Genomic DNA, 22,247 nt, shown 5'->3' with positions numbered 1-22,247 from the left:
GGGGGAGAGAGTAAATGATTGACAATGAAAAGAGTCAGGTAGGGGATTGGGGGAGAGAGTAAATGATTGACAATGAAAAGAGTCAGGTAGGGGATTGGAGGAGAGAGTAAATGATTGACAATGAAAAGAGTCAGGTAGGGGATTGGGGGAGAGAGTAAATGATTGACAATGAAAAGAGTCAGGTAGGGGATTGGGGGAGAGAGTAAATGATTGACAATGAAAAGAGTCAGGTAGGGGATTGGGGGAGAGAGTAAATGATTGACAATGAAAAGAGTCAGGTAGGGGATTGGGGGAGAGAGTAAATGATTGACAATGAAAAGAGTCAGGTAGGGGATTGGGGGAGAGAGTAAATGATTGACAATGAAAAGAGTCAGGTAGGGGATTGGGGGAGAGAGTAAATGATTGACAATGAAAAGAGTCAGGTAGGGGATTGGGGGAGAGAGTAAATGATTGACAATGAAAAGAGTCAGGTAGGGGATTGGGGGAGAGAGTAAATGATTGACAATGAAAAGAGTCAGGTAGGGGATTGGGGGAGAGAGTAAATGATTGACAATGAAAAGAGGCAGGTAGGGGATTGGGGGAGAGAGTAAATGATTGACAATGAAAAGAGGCAGGTAGGGGATTGGGGGAGAGAGTAAATGATTGACAATGAAAAGAGGCAAGACGGTAAGTAGACTAGTGGAGGCTGCTGAGGGCTCATAATAGTGGCTGGAATGGATTCTAATGGACGGAATGGAGTGAATGGAATGGGATCAAACCCATGAAAACCATGTTTATGATACCATTCCATTTACTCTATTCCAACCATTATTATGATCCGTTCTCCTCTAAGCAGCTTCCACTGAAGTAGACCAAACATATTATGCTGCGGACAACCCGCTGACGTCTTTGTGTTGCCAGGGAAAGAACGCTCGCTGACATTTACTTCCCACATCATCCTGAAGCCCCCCTTCCTTCCTGCCTTCCCACAGGCGTTACCTGCACTGTCAGGCTCTTGATGTCTCGACCCTGCTGGCTCCTCTCAATCTTGCGCTTTATCATCTCTGAGTAACACACGGCCTCGCTGCAGAAATTCTGCAACACAGACAACATCTCACTCACCATCATCATCATCGAGAGTGAAACCCTCAATTTGCATTATTTTCTTTCTGCTCTGGTTGTTTGTGATTGTAGAGCTTCTTACACTGTCTCTGAACGTGTAGCGTGTGTGAAAGCATGCACTTGTGTGTGTGTGTGTGTGTGTGTGTGTGTGTGTGTGTGTGTGTGTGTGTGTGTGTGTGTGTGTGTGTGTGTGTGTGTGTGTGTGTGTGTGTGTGTGTGTGTGTGTGTGTGTGTGTGTGTGTGTGGCGATGGCACTCACGTCTGTCAGGCGGGTGACAAAGATGAAGGCCCCTGCAGAGTCTGGCCAGGACATCTGTTTCCAGAACTCCCGCACCTGGCTGAAACACGCTGTCACATCCACCGCCGAGGAGCTGTGTTTGGCCTGCTGTACTGGCTCCAGCTGCTCAGTACACACACACACACACACACACACACACACACACACACACACACACACACACACACTATGAACAACAGTTTATAGAAGGTCATGCACATGTACTGTACTAGAAATACACTGACACACAGGTACAGCACACAGAAGCTAACTCATATTCCGAGTACATTAGATAGAAACATCATGGTGGGTTACAGATCACCAATGGGTTCTGCTGTAGAAGTGTAATGGATATCCTGATTGCCGTTTGTTCCATGTTTTCAACCTCTACAGAGACTTCCATAAAACGCCTTTCTCACCTGGTCCATGTCTACTGCTCTGCGGATCCTGTCACAAGCCTTGTCATGGACTATCTGCAGCCACTTGTGGATAGACGTCTTAAACCAGTTGTGATAGCCAGTCAAGGCCATCATCTTAGCGTCCCTGAGAGAGAAATACTCATTAACCACCTGACATTTAGCTAATCTACTGTATGTTCAAGCACATGGAGAAGTTCAAAGCAAGATCAAATCACAAAGCATTTACAACATCAAATCAATATTTCTGTTTTCTAAAAGTTCAATGCAACCAAGCTGAACATCCACCATCCACCAGTCTGACCGGGTGGCAGGGTGTTCACAAACTCACCTGAGAGGGAGGAACTCTCTGAAGCGTTTGAGTATTTTCAGAGACATGTAGAGCTCTAACAGAGTCTCTCCCATGGTCTGAGTTAGCCTGGAGCTCTCCTGCTCCAGAGTGCCACACACCTTCTCCATGGCAACGCTCACGTCGTCCGCGACCTGGGGGAGCACAGGGGTCAGTCACCCCATCTCAGAGGTCAAGGGTCAACGGTGAGGATACATGCATGCGGAACATACAGGAACACTATATGCATCAGTATACTGTATATCATCATGTATGGATAAAGATGTTGGCAGGTTCTATTCCTTTTGGTTTCAAAGGATTTCTCACCAGTTTCTCCAGTTGTCGATACGCGATGCTGAAGAAATCCACTTTCACAGCACTGGGGGGGTTTAAAAAGACAAAACAAAGAACAGGATTCACTTGCTATTTGACATAATCTACTTAAAAGTCAAGTTTGCCCTGTCACCGTCCTTGATTAACACAATAAACTGCAGGGACTGTTTGTGTACCTGTAGAAGAGCTTGTTGTAGACGTTCTGTCCCCTCTGTACATCTGCACACACTGCATCCACCACCTGGACCAGTTTCCTCAGCTGCTCCTCTAGAGCCTATAGAATCGACACACTACAGCTCACACACAACCCCGACAGGCCCATCCATGTGTTACCCAATAAATGACTGGGAGTTTATATATAGAATGCGCGACTCTCTTTATTTGTATGACTTTGTGTGTTATCAATTCTTATGGTGTCAACTTACCCCGTCCTCTGGTTTGAATTGTGAAATTGTGCTCTTGTACCACTCCACTGTACCTTTCTGTTGAAATCAAAGATTGCAGTCATTCGAATTAGTCAGGCAACAGTGGTAACGCTAACAGGTCTTCCTTATATTTATGTTGTACCTTGACAACAGTGGCAATTTCCAAATGCAGTTCATTTCGAAGGGGGCACGCAGTCTTGAAGGCCGGCATGGTCTGCATGTGTCCTACACCCCTGAGTCACAAACACAAAGGGAGAGAAACATGGGCCTGTTATTGTAGCCCAACAACTCATTACTGAGTAAAAGACAAAAAGGCACAATTGCAAGGTGATATGTAGGTAATCAAAACGATTGACGGACACAAATGTTCCAAATGATTGCTGGAACAGACAACCCTGACTGGCCTAGCCTGTCATCCCTGTCAGCCGTCTTAGGTCAAGGTGACTGACAGCAAGAACGATTAGTATGTGTTTGAGTACATCTTTTTTTTGTGTGTCGTCTGTGTCCACAATACACAGAGATCTCTGTAGGAGTGTCAATCACTGGGCAGACTTTGAAATCTCATTGGAAAAGGCCCTGCAGGATCCCCATTCATCTGGTCTGTGCGACACAGAAGTACAGTGCCCCGTTGGGCTGCTCACAGAGAAAGAGCATAGCAACATGAGCCTCAACATGAGCCTGCTTTTATTGGCACAGTCACCACTATTCAAGTAGAAAACCCTCCCAATAGGCTTATGACTTAGTCACCCTGCCCTCCTATTGGCTTGACTGTTCTAGGTACTCTGTCTGTGGTTTTATTCTAGTGACTTGGTTGAGTGTTTGGTCTGGTATGACAGCGCTGGCGAGTGTTTGATGCCGTGATGTGTTGATAGAGAGAAAGGGTGGTGGAGTCACAGGTGGCTGGTGGCACCTTAATTGAGGAGCACGTGCTCATAGTAATGGCTGGAACGGAATGGTATCAAACACATGAAACGCATTTTCCATATGGTTTAATGTGATTCCACGCATTCCATTCCAGCCATTACTATGAGACTTCCTCCCCTCACCAGCCTCCTGTGGTATGAGTTTACCTCAGCATGAGCTCGCAGCGTGTGACGGCGGCTGGACTGGCGCAGGGGAACACCTGGCGCATGCTCTTCATCAGACACAGACAGTGGTCCGTGTACAGCCTGAAGCTGTCCGACAGCTGCCGCTCCTGAACACAGGAAGTACATCATCATCACATCACTCAACCTCGCAATGATCGATCTAGCCAATAACAGCACTTTCAGACAGACTTCTGGGCTTCAGTCTAGCTTCCAGAAAAACTACCGCACCGAAACAACCAGGTTTTGATTGAATAACAGACCCCTAGGTCATAGGATGATGGATGTTGAGTGGTGAGTTAATGAGGTGTCCTAATGCCAGACGAAAGGTGATTGCGAGCCAGAGGGGAGCTGTGAGGAGACAGTAGGCCTACCAGGTCTCCCTGCACAGCTTGGGGATCCCACTCTGCATCGATGGTCCTCAGGAGCCTCAGCAGCAGAGTGTAGCACATCCTCTGGGACCGGTGGTGGCTGCTATAGCACTGCCAGCGACTGAAGACCAGAGCAATACATACTACTATACATCTACTGTACATAACATGACCTTCACCTCTCAGCTGAGATGGATGGTTTCAGACCTAAAAGGACTAGGAAGGAAAAGGTGCAACTCATAATTAAAAATGTGGTACTTTATTGGCACAGGCTCCACCAGCTTGGCATAACTTATATTTTCTCATTTGGACCACCGCAATACCTTTGGCATATGATCTACATTGAAGTGTTACTATTGTAGCTACTTACATGATGGCCTGTTGCAGGGGAGAGAGGTCCGTTTGCACAGCATGATGGGACAGCACAGTCCATGCTGGAGGACTCACCTGCCCATTCCAGTTATAAGGCTCTTTCTGGAGAGAAAAAACAGATGATTTACATGGATAGCATAGGGAAACCATCCATAGCCATCGCTGTCATTTCACTTGATAATAGAATGCACTGTATAGTAGAATTTCACCTGAATATGAGCATGCTCGTACTCCAGAATCTGACTCAGCATCTTCTTATGAATGAGTTCTTTGGATTCCCTCTTACTCAGTGTAGTGTCTCTCTGGGGAACAAAGTGGAATGATCAAGTGACTTGGGTAGACTACACAGGTACTGTGTAGCAGAGAGAGTGTAGCAGCTACCTGGGTAGTGAAGAGCCTCAGAATCAGGTGACATTCTCCCTGGACCTTGGAGGCACTGGATCGGGGCTCCAGCTTAAACCACTTGTCATATCCCATCACAGGAACCTCCTACAGGCGAAAAACGAACAGGCTAAACCAGGGATGGGCAACTTTGATGAGGGTGGGGACAACAAAAAGTCTGAACTCATCATGAGGGGCTGCAGTTGCTCGCTGGTCTGCGAACCCACATCCTGTTTCACAGCTAATTTCCTGCAATTCTACACATTCTTCCATGGGGTGGAGAGATACGTTAGCAGTTTTTAATATGATATCTGAGGGAGACTGATACAAAGTTTAGATAGCTGGCCGCTAAGCTAATTTAGTAATCTACATTTTTTTTAGCTGAAATGGGATAATTGACTGACTATCAGTGACTGACATAACAAGAGGAAAAACTGCCAAAGTTTGAAATTCCACTTTTTCTATTCTACTATTCTAACTCTCAACAGTAAGTTGAGACGCCAACTGAATTCCTAAATATATATATATAGAGATTTTTTTATATTGATCCGAGGGCCTGCCCATGGGCTAGACACTAAGCCAGGAAAAAAAAGGTGTTGTGCTCAAACAACTGAAATAGAGGGGCTGCCTTAAATAATAGTGGATGTCTTTAGAGGTGGAGGCGCGACACTCTCATACATTATAAAACTTTAATTTACTCAATATCCATTCAAACCGAGTGTCGTTCCGGTCTGATGAAGGTGAAGGCCGAAACTTCACACTCTTTTGATGGATTTACAATAAATGAATAACGGGTGTTTGCACGTCTCTGATAGACAGTGAGCCAGGAACCAAATTTGGAGGAGTATAATCAATAAAATGTTAGTTAACACTTATAATAGCTAATAGATACAAATATTAGAATAAACTGCATCAAGTAAGACGTATTACTACTGTATAAGAGAAGAAACATTACCAGTAGACAGCAGTTGGGAAGTGAAAGCACTGTAACTTTAAAGAATTACATTCAGTGGAATGTTGATGCAGCCCAGAAAGTCATCAGCATTGTCCTCAGATGATCCTGATGACGACGTTCCATTGGACCGCACCGATTTGGCAATCTGCTTAAAATACCTGGTGGGATAAGGCACTGATGAATACAATCTGCTTAGAATACCTGGTGGGATAAGGCACTGATATAACACAGAGCAATCAACCAGCACTGCGTCTCAATGACCTGACAGTCAAGACCTCCATTCACTATATTAAAGGGCCTATTTCCCCCGACTTTATCACGAGCAAACAGAAGCCTGTTCTACCTGCCCATTCCTCTAAGTCCACTGACTTCATTCAGTTTTTTGCAGGCCTCTGCGACAGAGACGTCATCGTCGTGGTCCCTGAGAAGAAAAGCAAAGGTTATTAGGACCGTTGGTTAGTAGGACGTTTTCAGGAACCTGGAATTTGGACTGAGAGTGGAAAGGCCCCACACTGTGTTTAATCTTACCATATGTCCATATGCAGTAGATCACTGTGGACATCATCAATGTCACTATTGGAAGAAGGAAATATAATAATTGAACATTGTGTAAACAAACATTGTTACCATTAGGCTCTGAGACGCATAGAAATGTCAAGCATTCTGCCAACAACTTCCAGAATTGGTGTACTGTCAGCACTGTACTTACAAAACAAAGTGCTCATTCCAGACTGGGTTGAGAGTCTCTGGCTTAACCTCAGTCACCTGGATGCACGTGGCTGCTAGAACCTCCTTGGTACTGGACCTCTTCTCCAGCTTCTCCTTCCTCTTCCTGAAGCTGAACTTCCTCTCCTTCTTCTCCTCTGTCTCCCGGGGGCTCTGGCCCAGGAGGATTCCCAGCATGCAATAGGGGTCGCTGTACCCTACCCAGGCACAGTAAGGGTTAAACTAATACAGAGACACACTGAGATTATACTGTTAGAATGACAGCGATGTACCTTATTGAGGTTCAGGAATCAAAAGCAATTGGTCTGCTAGTAATAGCGGCCTGTGTACTTTTAGACAAAGTGGTCCAGTGTTGTCTAAAGTGGACAGTGACGTGATGATGGTTCTAGTGTCTTGGTTGAACCACTGTATCATGAGTGAGAGGTTTTTATTTTTCTTCCAGACAGAAAGAACAATGTGTCTCACTCAATATAGTTGATCTGAAAATGTTCTGATCTCATTTCAATAATAAACAATTGCATTCATTGTCAATGGGGAGTTGGAGTTGGCAAATGGACACAATGACATTTCATATCCACGCACAGAAAACAAATGCTGCTTCCCATCAATAGCAGAAAACGAACACAAACACCCCTCACCATTTGCATCCTTTGCCATTAGATTTTTCCCTTTCATGACAGACACTCTCATGGTGAAACTGGCTCTCTGCAAAACAAAGTGCACAAAGGAACAGTAACAAAAGTAACAGTAGTACACAAGCTACGAGTCATTCAGTCATCTCTGTCATGTCTTGTTATGTCTGTTCCTGTCCTTTCTCTTCATTCTCTCTCTCTGCTGGTCTTTTTAGGTTACCTTCTCTGTCTCTCATTCCTCAGCTGTTCTACATCTGCCCTAACTAGCTCATTCTCTCTTTCCCCACCTGTTCTCTCTTCCCCCTCTGATTAGGTCTCTATTTCTTTCTCTGTTCCTGCTACTTTCAGTGTCTGATTCTTGTTTGTGTTTTTTGATGCCAGAAGCAAGCTGTCGTCTCGTTTGCTTCCACCTTGTCCTGTCCTGTCGGAGTCTGCATGCATGGCAGGTGCAACCTGCATTATACTACGTTCTTTTGTTCCATTGACTACGTTGGAAGAGGATTTATGCCATTCCTGTTTTTTATTAAAGAACTCTGTTTTCTGTTAAAACCGCGTTTGGGTCTTCACTCAAGTTCATAACACATCTCACTGAAACGATCCATAAGCACGCTGCATTCCAAAACCGGGCCTTGAACATGGCATAGGGTGCACGTTGAAAACAACAGCTAGTCTGTGAACTTTGATTCTTTAACTCGACAAATACACTTTCATCAGTGGTAAACAAAATACCAGCAATCACTGCAGTGTGAGACTTGAGTCTGTCAAGAGAGAATAATCCATGTGTGTTTTCTTTGTCTGGTGTATAATGTTAGGGCTTTGTGTGTCCCTATAGTGGAAAGACACTGCTGTGCCGGCGAGAAACAGAGATCATTGTAGGATGGAACAGTTGAATGGCACAATATGTTCTTCTCTGCACACAACCTTTCAAGGAGTCTTGCAGAAGAGCCCAGCATCTCTTTCAAACTGACATTTGAAAGGCTGCTGGTAGTCAAGGGCATCATACAAAGTGGGCTTTCAGAGATCATTATGTCTCCTGGTGCACAGTGAGCCTCACTATGTCTCCTGGTGCACAGTGAGCCTCACTATGGCTCCTGGTGCACAGTGAGCCTCACTATGGCTCCTGGTGCACAGTGAGCCTCACTATGGCCATCAATACACTCCATCAGCTCAGTCTCCCCAGGTACATAGTGCTAGTTAGTGCTTTCCATGCATTTTACTTTAACCTTGTGAATGCAACATGCTATACACTGAGTATAGCAAACATTAGGAACAACTTCCTTATATTGAGTTACCTACCCCCCCCCCCCCCCCGCCTTCAGAACAGTCTCAATTTATCGGGGCATGGACTCTACAAGGTGTCGAAAGCGTTTCACAGGGATGCTGGCCCATGTTGACTGGCTGGATGTCTTTATATACATGGTACACATGACAAACTGTTGAGTGTGAAAAACCCAGCAGCGTTTCAGTTCTTGACACAAACCGGTGCACCTGGCACCGGCTACCATGCCACGTTCAAAGGCACTTAAATATGTTGTCTTGCCCACTCACCCTCTGAATGGCACACATACACAATTCAGTTCTCAATTGTCTCAAGGCTTCAAAATCCTTCTTTAATCTGTCTCCTCCCCTTCACCTACACTGATTGAATTGAATTGAACAAGTGACATCAATATGGATCATAGCTTTCACCTGGATTCACCTGGTCAGTCTATGTCATGGAAAGAGCAGTTTTGTAAACTCAGTGTATAGCTAAACACAAAAGAAAGGCACATTATATGGTGCAGACAGGAAGATCCTCACAGTGACAACTCAGCGGTGGTATCTTGTTCATACAGCTTACATGGCGTGTGTCTGTAGATGGGAGATACAGGAAGTGGCAGGAGAGGAGACAGGATATGGAAATTGACAAGATGGGAAGTGGAACAAAGCATCTCACCTTGGATTCTTGGACTCTCTGCAGAATGATGTCATGTTCCTCCTGACCCATATCAAATACCTAGGAGAGGGACGACAGTGGAAAAGGGTGCTCTTTGCAAGAGATCCTCATAGGTCTGTGAGCATATTTGCAATACACATCCAACTGTACTCCTGCCTGAATTTTGACCTGCATGCTTTATAAACCACAGCATAACTTTAAAACTATTTGAAACAATAATACAATGGTGATAAGCATTACATCCCTTGCCAATGATTTGCGTTCTCATAAGCCCAACACAAGATGGCTGTACAGGTTCAATCTCACTATCTTCAAAAGGCCAAAGAGAACCAGGGGTCACTTCTAAGCATGGGGACATGTGCCCTGGTCCACCACCTCAAGCAGAGAGCGACAGAGGAAGCAAGGATGCAGCTTTGGAGTGACAGAGTCTGAATGGATGTAATATTACAGCTGAACATCAATACTCAGTGGGCCTGGGCTTTGATGTTTAATCAGCTCTAAGCCAAAGCACATCTGCTTAGTCTCCTACAGATGTCTCAAAGCAAACATGGCTCTCTACCGCCGGAATGAACCTCTAGGATCAGTTGGTGAGGACAGAGATTAGAGGAGGGGTTTACAACAGGAGTCACATGACGAGACAATCTGATTTCTGCTGTTGGTTTTCCAGCAGTAATTATTTCAGCTTACTTGGCTCTTTCTGGTCTTGTCTATTTTATTGGTCAGTATTTGAAGTGTAAATTACAGCACACTAGGGTGCATTCATAAGTGTGTGTGTGCTTATCTGTATGAAAGTAAGTGTTTGTTGGTCTCTGCCGTGTGTGTGTGTGTGTGTGTGTGAGAGAGAGAGTTTGGCCAGGTGGGCTGTTTAGCCGATCAAAGGAGTGTGTGTACCTTCAGCAGATAACTGAAGATGTCACCTTCATTGGTGACGTACTCTGGCGAGGGCACGCCCACCCTGTTGACTACCGTGTAAACAGCCTCTTCATACAGGAGGTCCAGCTGGAAGAAAACAACCTCAGTGAATGCCTTAAACCACCATTTTTCTTTCTTAAAGCAGGGTCACTGCTAAATAAGAGCTGGGAAACAAGTCTCTGTCAATAGAATGATGTGACCTTACTGTAGCTAACCATGTGTGAGGTTTACGCAACAGTGTAGCTAGCTACAGCCGTGTGAGGATAGAGGCAAACTGGGTCAGAACACTAGATTCTAGTTGGGGAGCTAGATATGTGTCACGTTCTGACCTTAGTTCCTTTATTATGTATTTGTGTTAGTTTGGTCAGGCCGTGAGTTGGGATGGGTAGTCTATGTTCTTTTTTCAATGTAGTATTTATGTGTTTGGCCTGGTATGGTTCTCAATCAGAGGCAGGTGTCGTTCGTTGTCTCTGATTGAGAATCATACTTAGGTAGCCTGTTTTCCCCATTTTAGTTGTGGGTGATTGTTTTCTGTCTCTGTGTCATCACCAGACAGAACTGTTTTGTTTTCTTTTGTTCTCCTTGTTATTTTTTGTTTGTTTGTGTTCAGTGTTAGTAAACATCAACGTACCACGCTGCATATTGGTCCGATCCGTCATACTCCTCGTCAGAGGAAGACGAATCGCGTTGCAATATGAGAAAAGGCCACTAACAAGTAAAATACCCCTCCATCGCTAGAGCTTAATGTTCTACCCTAGGGAGCCCAGGCTACTCACCTCTCTCCTGCTGGACCTCTCTGGAACGAATGCCTGGTCTACGTGCTCTGCTGGTGGTGCGGCTGTGTTACCTTCCCCTTCGCACTGCGGAGACACACAGAGAGATAACTTTAAACCTCAGAGCCACACAATCTCCCTTAAGCAGGCTCCATCACCATGACTGCTTCAATAAGGCTTGGAAAGGGTTGTGAGGTTAAGTCACAATGAGCTGTTATCGCCAACCAAACACTTTCGCCTTCAGACGCGGCACACAATCAGACAGAGGCAATGAATGCATCATTGATTTTCTTTTTGTTCCCCTTTCACCACTTTAATAGCTGAAGAGGGTGGAAAACAAGTGGTCTCGGATAAACATCTTAATAGCACCCCATTCTGTCCCAGTCTATTTCCTCTTGTGTGGGAAGTGAGGGGGTAGAGAGCCATGGAGAGCAGCTTCTTGTGACAGCTGAGCCTCCGTCCTTTTGAGCGTCCTTCTCAACCTTGTCCGTCTGTCCCCACAGCCCACTGTGTAACACAGAGTTACGAACGTATCGTAAGCTAGCTCCATAAATAGCTTGAAATGTACCCGACCGAGGGATCCAGCCAGTACGTTTCAGGTGGAACGTTGTTAAGGAGGGCGTTCACGTGTGTTGCGAAACAGAGGATCGCTGGTTCGAGCCCAGTGTGGGGCAGTCGGACAATGGAGGAAGTTAAGCTGTTGGCAGCACATTGACCCCCGTTACATAGGCATAGCAGAGGGGACCGGCGAGAGCAAAGTATGTGTATACTACCCAAGACCTTTCCTCTATAGTCTCCTTAAAAAAAGGATTTTCATTTCAAGGAACTTCCTGCTTAAATCCCCCATGCAGTCTTTTTTTTCATCACTGTCTAAAAAAATCCCTGTGTGTGGTTAATACATGAAAATAACTCTACATATACTTTTTTATCATTGCTCAATCTGATTTTGTGGGCGTGTTGACACAAATGTTAATATATTTATATGCACAGCCCTGACTGGCAGATAGGATCGTCTCGACTCTAGAGCCTACCCCTTCAAAGTAAGAGAATACATATGCAAATAAAAGATGACTGGTCAGAATAATCAGATCAGATTGTGATGTCATGCAATGGGCCAAAAACTCCATCCCACCTGAACAGGCTGAAATTCCAGTCATTTTTTGTTGTTCGTTTTTTAAAGCTCCAAAACTAAAAGGGCATTATCCTACTTTAAAAAAAAAAAAAAACATTTTTTTTACAAGAAAATCATATTTTTGACTGCACTGCCCCTTTAAATAAACATAAGGAGGTTTTGGGTTTACCTCAGCCTGGGCAGCACGCAGCAGATTCTCTTGTTTCTGTAGGATGCCATTCATACGCACAAAGAACTCTCCATTCCCCTCAGACAGCCTGCAAAACATACAGAGGGATAACACTGTCAATTAAATTCTCATTTGACACGTTCTGTTAAATATGATTTAGGAATTTTCTGTTAAGATTATAGAAACAAAACTGTCCTAAAGGGTCTATATAGAGAAATGCTTTCTTAATGCCTGGTTTCCATTTAGCAAAAGACTAAAGGAGACCTAATGCTGAGCTGTATAAACCAACATTTGCAACATTGTTTCAATGTTCATCCAACTGTCCCATAGTAATGAACGTGTAGGGGTCGGGACGAGAGAGAGAGGCATGCAGCGTTTTTTATGCATATTTACAAAGAAATGTCATTTGAAAAAAGGTCAAACTAAATTAAGTGCAGCTAGTTTGCAGTCTTTCCAGCTTCAGTTTCAAGTTATTGTGTTAGCTGTGTTGTTGGCTAGCTCCTCTAAACAACAGTGTCCTAACGAGAGAGCACATTTTCTATGCCAGCGAAATCATGCCTCATTAGCTCATTGTTAAATGTCACTAGAAAGCAGTATAAACAAATTGCTATTGTTATTCTGTCTGCACTGTTTGACGTGACAGTAAGTTAGTCATAGTTGGCTAGCTAGCAAACAAGGGATAAGAACGTTGCCAGCCAGTATGGCAATGGAACATTTAGAACGAACGACTGGGTCACGTCCATAGATACAGAACAAAAATACTGAATGACTGGGTCGCGTCTCTGGCAACCGAACGGATAGAACGAACGACCAGCCGGCTTGGGCAGCAACCCTAGATTTGTTTCGGGACTATATCTTGTGGAAGGATGAAATAGTATGAATAAATTCATTTTAATGAAAATATGTTAAGCATTATTTGAATATGTTGAGATCCCGTTGTATAAACGTGATATTGCCCTCGAAGCCGGTGGTTGGAGGATATATTGCTACAGTTTGCCAGCCCCGAACTTCGTCTCGGGCCTAACAACACCCGTGCCAATACATCCTCCAAATAACGGCTTATCTGGCATTATCACTTAAATAACGTGTGTGTCTGGGAATTTATAGTAGCCTAAAACCAGTATAAACAGACAGTGGATAGAAGGTGAGACAGCAGACCATCTGTGGTGAATCATTCAATAAGAATCATCTCACTGCACTACACTTAATATGAAGCTCAACAAAGATTCAAAGCCATCCTACAATGTCTGCCATCGAACGTTACGTTATTCTAATCCAGGGAAGATACAAAATACATTATATTTTTTTCTCTCTGAGCTGGTGAATTCCTGGACTCCTGCCATTTGCTAATTTCATATCCCCAGTCGCCATGGTGATGAGGCACATTCGTGGTTGGAGGGATTCACTGGCACAACACCTTGGGAATACCCCCTCCCCCTCCCCTCTTTTCATTCCCTCCCCAGAATAGAGGAGTGTTCTAGAATGAGTTGTATGGCAGAGCACCAGGAGCAACAATACAGGCCTGACCCCCCCCCCCCACCCCCACCACCACCACCACCTGTCTCCTAGCCCAGACCCCCTGTCTCATTATGCAGAGAGAGGACAGAGGAGCTGTCCACATGGCCCCCTCTCAGTCACGCACCTTTATTAGCGCTGCCTGTCACATCACAGCGGGTGTGTGGCAGTCTGCTGGCAGCCGACACAGCGCCCACTGATCTCCCCATGCATTGCATTCCACGCCCCTGTCTGAGACACTGTCTCCAGGGAGCAGGGGGTGGTGGTTGGTAACACCCCTGATTATTTGTGGCCAGGGTACGTTTAGTACAGGACAAGGATGACAGAGGAATGAGAATGCCCGTCTGTCTTTACAATGGAAGCTTGACAGAATCCCCAAAGAGCTAAAATACCTCATTTCTGTAGACATCTAATTAATGAGCATGAAAACATTCCTTCAATACAGTGACAGAATTCAAGGTACAGATATTTTATTTGTTGGAAAATGGTAGTCTTGTAACGTGTCAGCCCCATTAAATAGGTACTTTCATATCTGACAGCTAACCTGACATTTTTGTGAAGGCATGCCAAGCTTGTCTGCTTTGTTACCAGGTTGGTTACATCATGAGTCATATGATGATTAAATAGGTTATTTGAGTCTATCAACATTTAACACCATGTATCCAAAACAAGACTTTGGCTCAATGTTCAGTGTACCACCGGCACCTTTCGCTTTTAATCTTTGTAATTGTGTTTTCTGACATCTGGGTTCTCTTTGCAGATTTGTGATTAAGAAAAACCCACAATCACAAATTATAGGGGTCTGTGTGAGTCAGTCAATCTCTTTCTCTCTCCCTCTCTGTCTCCCTCCTCTCTCTCTCTCCCTCTGTCTCACTCGCTCTCTCTAGCTCTCTCTCTGTATTTATCTCTCTCTCACACACACACACACACACACACACACACACACACACACACACACACACACACACACACACACACACACACACACACACACACACACACACACACACACAAGCACGCACACACAAGCACGCACGCACACGCAATTGTATGTTGCTAGGAAACAGCTTCTTCCAATACAGTTTATTATTAATATTCCATTTTATTTTGAACATTTATTCAAAAGCTTTGCTCGTGTTTCGCTGTCTAAAAGGTGAATTATGAGCTGAAACAGGCAACTAGACATGCAGACTCAGACGAACATATACAGAGGAATACTTCGTGTTTTTGGGTATATACTGAAACATGACAGAAAAAAACCAAAACTATTTAACAAAATAAATGTTTTCTCTTACATGTATCTTCCATGAATAGTCATCCTGAGGGTTATGGGGATGCAGCTTCAAAGATTCAGAAAGTATTTCCCAAAACACCACATCGAGAATGTTTGCTAGGTGTGAGTGTTCTGGTCTTTCCTGCATTCTTTAATATTAATGATAATGAACTAAGACGTTCAAATCCCTCTAATGGTGTTACAAATCAATGAGCTGGGAATGATCCAGTAATGCCTGAATAATGATGGCGCGTGTTTAAGGTGAGGACAGGACTTTGAAAAGAGCAAGTCATAGTCATTCGAAAATGCAATCACCCTCAGGAAATGGCTGTCTATTGGTTAATAATCTCCTCTTCAGGGTACATTTCCTCACTGGGGATCTACAGTACTTCCTACATGTGATGTCTCTTTACGCACGACTAACATATAAGGACTTCCTTCCAACCATGGATGAGAACCTACATTGTGATTATTTAGTTCTGACTGAAGAAACAACTGCTTATAATCTTTTCCCCCATGTGTGTTTGTCTCTGACCTGGAACTGACGTTACGTCAGACGCCCATCTGGGTAATTTACACCCTGGGTCGTCTACACTGGGCCGGACACCGGTGCTTTAGCCATGCCTCATTTGCATCCTTAAGAATGAGCGCCAGTGTGGATAATAGGTGTCGGCTCTCTCTCGATCCCTCTCTATGGCTAATGATGGACACAAACAGGCTTTCGTGCAACCTAATGATGAGCGTCCAGCGACTCAGTCAGACTTCACTCAGGGTTCACTCTAGCAGTCTTCAGTGGGAGACGACGACCATGGTTGCTGCCTGCCTGGCAGAGGAAGACAAGTCTCTCTCTATCTCCTTCCTCCATCTCCCTCCTTCTTCTCTCCAAGTGGTGATAGAGTGAGTGATCGTTTAGAGCCATCATGGTGACACAGGGGCCAGGTCTAATTATAATCTCTCTCGTTGCAGTCCAGGAAGGTACAAAATGGATGGAGGGAGAATGATTTGCACTGAAAATGTGACAATGGGTCAGATTGATGTGATACTGATCCAATTCATCTCCCATAGCTGGGTTGATAAAGGGGAGACTGGGGTTGATTGTCACATTTATTTTTTTACTTGTGTTTCACAGCACCGGTACTGTTAAGGTGTCAGCATGCCTCGGTCGAACCAAACGAGTGTGCTTGCATACTCCCTTAAAAGACCTTTGCTTGAAAAAAGTGGCAATAGTACTGGTTGTTCATCTTGAGATGCCATAGCCAGAGTATACTCTTCCTCAAACTCACTCATGAAATGTGTCATACATTTTTTATTTTCTTTTTGTTGAGATTTTAGATCTAAGACGTTTGGTGCAGTATTTCTCAAGTGAAACAATTTGCATGAAAACGAGTCGTCTCTCATTGAATGACAAACACTTCATTGAAGAAACCTTAGGCTAGAATCCTTAGACTTAGGCTATTGACTTCGGCTTGCCTCGAGAGACATTTGTGTGCACGAACAGCCCCCCCCAAAAAAACGTGCAGATGACCAAACATCACAAAATATTGTCATAATATATAAACAAACTGTTCCCAACTGTTTCAGATGGGAAGCATTTACAAGACTTGTTTGAAAATTAGGAGAAAGAACAATGTCTTGGGTTGAAATGGGGAGCCTTTAAAAAAAATCTTATCCCAATATGGAGTTAAGCCATCAAACACACTCAGCCCCAACACGGGGTTGGATGTCACAGTATGAGTTTGGTTGTTCGCTACGAGCTCATTCCTTTAGTAACAGGAAATGAAGATATATAGGATACAGAGTCGAGTCTTATAAATAGCAAAGTCTTTCTTTGAATTAACAATATTCCGAACAAAATTCAGCTTTATATGCCGTGAGAATACCAATCCATACACAATACCCAATAATGACAAAGCAAAAACAGGTTTAGAAATTGTTGCTAATTTATTAAAAATAAAAAAAACTTAAATATTATATTTACATGGGCTCTGGCTGGGCCACTCAAGGACATTCAGAGACTTGTCCCAAAGCCACTCCTGCGTTGTCTTGGCTGTGTGCTCAGGGTTGTTGTCCTGTTGGAAGGTGAACCCTCGCCCCAGTCTGAGGTCCTGAGCGCTCTGGAGCAGGTTCTCATCAAGGATTTCTGTACTTTGCTTTGTTTATCTTTCCGCCCGATCCTGACTAGCCTCCCAGACACTTCCGCTGGAAAACATCCCCACAGCATGATGCTGCCACCACCATGCTTCACCGTAGGGATTGTGCTAGGTTTCTTCCAGACATGATGCTTGGCATTCAGGTCAAAGAGTTCAATCTTTGTTTCATCAGATCAGAGAATCTTGTTTCTCATGGTCTGAGAGTCTTTAGGTGCCTTTTGGCAAACTCCAAGCAGGCTGTCATGTGCCTTTTACTGAGGAGTGGCTTGTCTGACCACTCTTCCATAAAGGCCTGCTTGGTGGAGTGCTGCAGAGATGGTTATCCTTCTGGAAGGTTCTCACATCTCCACAGAGTAACTCTAAAGCTCTGTTAGAATGACCACTGGGTTCTTGGTCATCTCCCTGACCAAGGCCTTTCTCCCCCGAATTGCTCAGTTTGGCCGGATGGCCAGCTCTAGGAAGAGTCTCGATGGATTCAAACTTCTTACATTTAATAATGACGGAGGCCGCTTTGTTCTTGGGGACCTTCAATCCTGCAGCCATTTTTTGGTACCTTTCCCCAGATCTGTGTTTCGACACATTCCTGTCTCGGACCTCTATGGACAATTCCTTCAACCTCATGGCTTGTTTTATGCTCTGACATGCACTGTCAACTGTAGGACCTTATATAGACAGGTGTGTGCCTTTTCAAATCATGCCCAATCAATTGAATTTACCGCAGGTGAACTCCAATCAAGTTGCAGAAACATCTCAAGGATGATCAATGGAAACAGGATGCACCTGAGCTCAATTTCGAGTCTCATGGCATAGGGTCTGAATACTTATGTAAATAAGGTATTTCTGTTTTTCTTTTTTTTAAATAAATTAGCAAAAATGTCTAAAAAACGTTTTTGCTTTGTCATTATGGGGTATTGTGTGTAGATTGATGAGGAACACATTTTATTTAATCAATTTTAGAATTAGGCTGTAACGTAACAAAATGTGAAAAAAGTCAAGGGGTCTGAATACTTTACGAATGCAGGTCGATAGATTTACCTAGGAAAAATACACAAATTCCTCACCTCAATGTTTCGTTATGCTGACATAAATTGACATAAATTGACCAGGTGGGTGGATGAGTTATTTTATAAAATTCCCACGTTACCCTTAAAAATATTAGATTGGGAGTAACTAGCCATTTAAATTGGGAGTAATTAGCACTGTGACAACCAACTCATGATACAATCAACTCCTGAGACAACCAACCGTGATACAACCAACCCCTGAGACAACCCACCCCTGAGACAACCCACCTCTGAGACAAACCACCCCTGAGACAAACCACCCCTGAGACAAACCACCCGTGAGACAAACCACAAACCACCCCTGAGGCAACCCACCTCTGAGACAACCCACCTCTGAGACAACCCATCCCTGAGACAACCCACTCCTGAGACAACCCACCCCTGAGACAACCCACCCCTGAGACAACCCACCCCTGAGACAAACCACCCCTGAGACAAACCACCCCTGAGACAAACCACCCCTGAGACAAACCACCCCTGAGACAAACCACCCCTGAGACAAACCACAAACCACCCCTGAGACAACCCACCTCTGAGACAACCCACCTCTGAGACAACCCACCCCTGAGACAACCCACCCCTGAGACAAACCACAAACCACCCGAGACAACCCACATCTGAGACAACCCACCCCTGAGACAAACCACCCCTGAGACAAACCACCCCTGAGAGAACCCACCTCTGAGAGAACCCACCCCTGAGACAACCCACCCCTGAGACAACCCACCCCTGAGACAAACCACCCCTGAGACAAACCACCCCGGAGACAAACCACCCCTGAGAGACGAGAGAACCCACCCCTGAGACAACCCACCCCTGAGACAACCCACCCCTGAGACAACCCACCCCTGAGACAACCCACCCCTGAGACTACCCACCCCTGAGACTACCCACCCCTGAGACTACCCACCTCTGAAGGAACCCACCCCTGAGACAACCCACCCCTGAGACAACCCACCCCTGAGACAAACCACCCCGGAGACAAACCACCCCTGAGAGACGAGAGAACCCACCCCTGAGACAACCCACCCCTGAGACAACCCACCCCTGAGACAACCCACCCCTGAGACAACCCACCCCTGAGACTACCCACCCCTGAGACTACCCACCCCTGAGACTACCCACCTCTGAAGGAACCCACCCCTGAGACAACCCACCCCTGAGACAACCCACCCCTGAGACAACCCACCCCTGAGACAACCCACCCCTGAGACAACCCACCCCTGAGAGAACCCACCCCTGAGACAACCCACCCCTGAGACAACCCACCCCTGAGACAACCAACCCCAATCTCCCCTGTGTATCAATAGTGTTGGGTCGCTGTAGCTCCTCAAGTCTTTTAAAGAGCCAGTGTTTAATAATTCAACAGATCAAAGTAATAATTACAAAAGGTTCTGCTCAGAGCATCACAGGTGTTTTTCTCCCTCACAAATAAAATAGGCGCCGTCATTAACAATCTAGCTGTTCATATTTTAGGAGCAGGCTGTAACAAACAGACGTTGTTGGTTGCTATAGAAACCTCAAGGTTCACATGCCCATTACTTATGGCTTTGACATTCAGCTAAAGAGGAATCAAAACAGAAGACTTGCTCCAAAGGATGAATGGGAAAACATTTGATTTATTCACCTGCGCTTGTCAATTCTGCTGTGGACAATTCATCTGCCAATATTCTTAGGATGACAGCTCATCACAACCATCTCAGTTTGGGGTTAATCAATCAAATAAATGTGTTAGTCAATAACACAAGAAAATTCTGTTGACACATATTGGATTAATTTGGTTCGTTCTTTTTCGATAAAAGTTCTGAAAAGTTCTAGAGTTATATATTAAAGATAAATTATAGACCATTTAAGTATTTCTAAGTGTTGTTCCCCCCCCCCAAAAAAATGTTCCCCGTTCACTGAATGTCTGACTGTGCATGTAGCTGTTGGTATTTTGGGATGTTTGATGTCTCCTTGGGGAAGACCAGACTGATCGAGGCATTTTAGAAACAGGTCCCATCTCTGGAGTAGAGGAGAGGGAAACATTAAACATATTGGGTTTGTCCAGAATATTTATAGTCCCCAGCACCAGCCTAGGCCTTCTTCTCAGAGACAGAAGAACCTTTTCTTCATCCAGTCTGAATGCTTGTGTGTGTGCAGCTGTATCTGTCAGACTGAATTTCTCCCTGGCTAACCATCAATATCCCTCTCTCCACTCAAGCCACACCAGAGATTGACTGCCTTTTCAAACTGCCTGACGATTTTTAATAAATAGTTTCTTTGCAAGCGCTTTGAGATTCTATGTTGTAATGAAAAGTGCTATATTATTATTATTACTACCTGAGTGAATATCCGTGTTTACATGCATGTGAGCGATTATAACTGCTGTTGATTCTGTGTGCCATTGAGACTCACCCGTGAGGTAGTTGGTCAGGGCAGTGTGTGAGACTCACCCGTGAGGTAGTTGGTCAGGGCAGTGTGTGAGACTCACCCGTGAGATAGTTGGTCAGGGCAGTGTGTGAGACTCACCCGTGAGGTAGTTGGTCAGGGCAGTGTGTGAGACTCACCCGTGAGGTAGTTGGTCAGGGCAGTGTGTGAGACTCACCCGTGAGGTAGTTGGTCAGGGCAGTGTGTGAGACTCACCCGTGAGGTAGTTGGTCAGGGCAGTGTGTGAGACTCACCCGTGAGGTAGTTGGTCAGGGCAGTGTGTGAGACTCACCCGTGAGATAGTTGGTCAGGGCAGTGTGTGAGACTCACCCGTGAGGTAGTTGGTCAGGGCAGTGTGTGAGACTCACCCGTGAGGTAGTTGGTCAGGGCAGTGTGTGAGACTCACCCGTGAGGTAGTTGGTCAGGGCGGTGTGTGAGACTCACCCGTGAGGTAGTTGGTCAGGGCAGTGTGTGACGGGGAGGCTGCTGGCTGCTGAGGCTGATGGCTCCCTCCTCCCCCTCAGAGACTGGCTCCTCTGCACCTGCCTCAGAACACTGCTCTTCAGGTCCAGCAACGTCGTCATGCTCATTCACTGCCTGGGGTCACAAGGAGAATAATTCACATGAACATGAGCCTAAAAGATGTGTCAGGTTGTACAACAAAATGTCTGAAAATCCTTGTAATTGTTTATCCCAGTGTTTATTTGAACTATAGTTGGATATACAGTATCTACCACAGATGTGATATATCTACTTGAGGAGCTTCCCTTTGGCTACATAAACACAGGGCTAATCACAGTAATCACACCCTCTTAACTCAATTATGCTGAACCCATGGCAGAAGGTACGTGTTATTTCTGTCCAAGGCTGACTGATATCGTATGCTGTTTGATTTCATCATAGACTTGCTGGTTGGCCACTGTTGTGACAAGCCTACCTGCAATAACTCTCATTAAAGCAATGCTCTCTCAAATCCTCCTCCGCCGACCCCCATCTACTGTAGCAGAGAGAAGTGCTGCTAAGATAGAAGTATCATCACCACAGACATCTAATTCATCCCTGACTTTGTTCTTAAGGGTCCTAGTTAAACTGTGATACGATGTGAGATTTGTAAAGAACAAAGGCCATCGTTAGGTTCCACCTCAGTGAGTATGAGTCACTCTCCAGCCTCTGACCAGCTTGTATGGTGGCTGACACCAGTAGACGCAGCAACAGTACAATGCAGAGGTAGAGAAAAAACTAAAAGGCACTAAAAGACAAGAAATGACATGGATACAAGAGAGAGGGTTTGATTGATGGCAAAGTTTTTTTCAGGGGACAGATATACATTCTTTTCATCAGCTGACAGCAAATGTCTTTTTTTTGTCACATCTCTGAGGGAAGAGGAAGAGAGACAGACTGGCAGCTCTGTGTTCTGCCTTCTCTTAAAACAGTGAAAGTGACACATTAAATAACAGCTAGCTAGACAATATATTTGTAATAGGAATTAACTCAATGTAACTGGTCGAGACA

General features: G+C 44.8%; 1 protein-coding gene across 1 annotated transcript in view; it reads right to left on the bottom strand.

Moving 5' to 3' along the window:
* The window catches only part of LOC135554108 (BAI1-associated protein 3-like), a 32,038-nt gene extending 10,719 nt beyond the window's left edge, over positions 1 to 21,319 (bottom strand). The window contains exons 1-23 of the mRNA XM_064986166.1: positions 21,180 to 21,319; positions 12,325 to 12,412; positions 11,027 to 11,110; positions 10,230 to 10,337; positions 9,339 to 9,398; positions 7,409 to 7,475; positions 6,754 to 6,967; positions 6,573 to 6,617; positions 6,388 to 6,465; positions 6,094 to 6,202; positions 5,090 to 5,197; positions 4,918 to 5,010; positions 4,707 to 4,810; positions 4,340 to 4,457; positions 3,951 to 4,075; positions 3,023 to 3,113; positions 2,881 to 2,937; positions 2,632 to 2,729; positions 2,450 to 2,501; positions 2,126 to 2,277; positions 1,798 to 1,921; positions 1,361 to 1,501; positions 979 to 1,074 (exon numbers count right to left, since the gene is read on the bottom strand). Coding sequence (XP_064842238.1) covers positions 979 to 1,074; positions 1,361 to 1,501; positions 1,798 to 1,921; positions 2,126 to 2,277; positions 2,450 to 2,501; positions 2,632 to 2,729; positions 2,881 to 2,937; positions 3,023 to 3,113; positions 3,951 to 4,075; positions 4,340 to 4,457; positions 4,707 to 4,810; positions 4,918 to 5,010; positions 5,090 to 5,197; positions 6,094 to 6,202; positions 6,388 to 6,465; positions 6,573 to 6,617; positions 6,754 to 6,967; positions 7,409 to 7,475; positions 9,339 to 9,398; positions 10,230 to 10,337; positions 11,027 to 11,110; positions 12,325 to 12,412; positions 21,180 to 21,319 — 2,352 coding nt within the window. The remainder of the gene's footprint in view (positions 1 to 978; positions 1,075 to 1,360; positions 1,502 to 1,797; positions 1,922 to 2,125; positions 2,278 to 2,449; positions 2,502 to 2,631; positions 2,730 to 2,880; positions 2,938 to 3,022; positions 3,114 to 3,950; positions 4,076 to 4,339; positions 4,458 to 4,706; positions 4,811 to 4,917; positions 5,011 to 5,089; positions 5,198 to 6,093; positions 6,203 to 6,387; positions 6,466 to 6,572; positions 6,618 to 6,753; positions 6,968 to 7,408; positions 7,476 to 9,338; positions 9,399 to 10,229; positions 10,338 to 11,026; positions 11,111 to 12,324; positions 12,413 to 21,179) is intronic.
* Positions 21,320 to 22,247: the final 928 nt, after the last annotated feature.

This window comes from Oncorhynchus masou, chromosome 14 (assembly GCF_036934945.1).
Source record: "Oncorhynchus masou masou isolate Uvic2021 chromosome 14, UVic_Omas_1.1, whole genome shotgun sequence".
NCBI classification, from domain to species: domain Eukaryota; kingdom Metazoa; phylum Chordata; class Actinopteri; order Salmoniformes; family Salmonidae; genus Oncorhynchus; species Oncorhynchus masou.
Note: the sequence above shows the minus strand (reverse complement) of the source record. Positions and strands in the feature narration are given on the sequence as shown.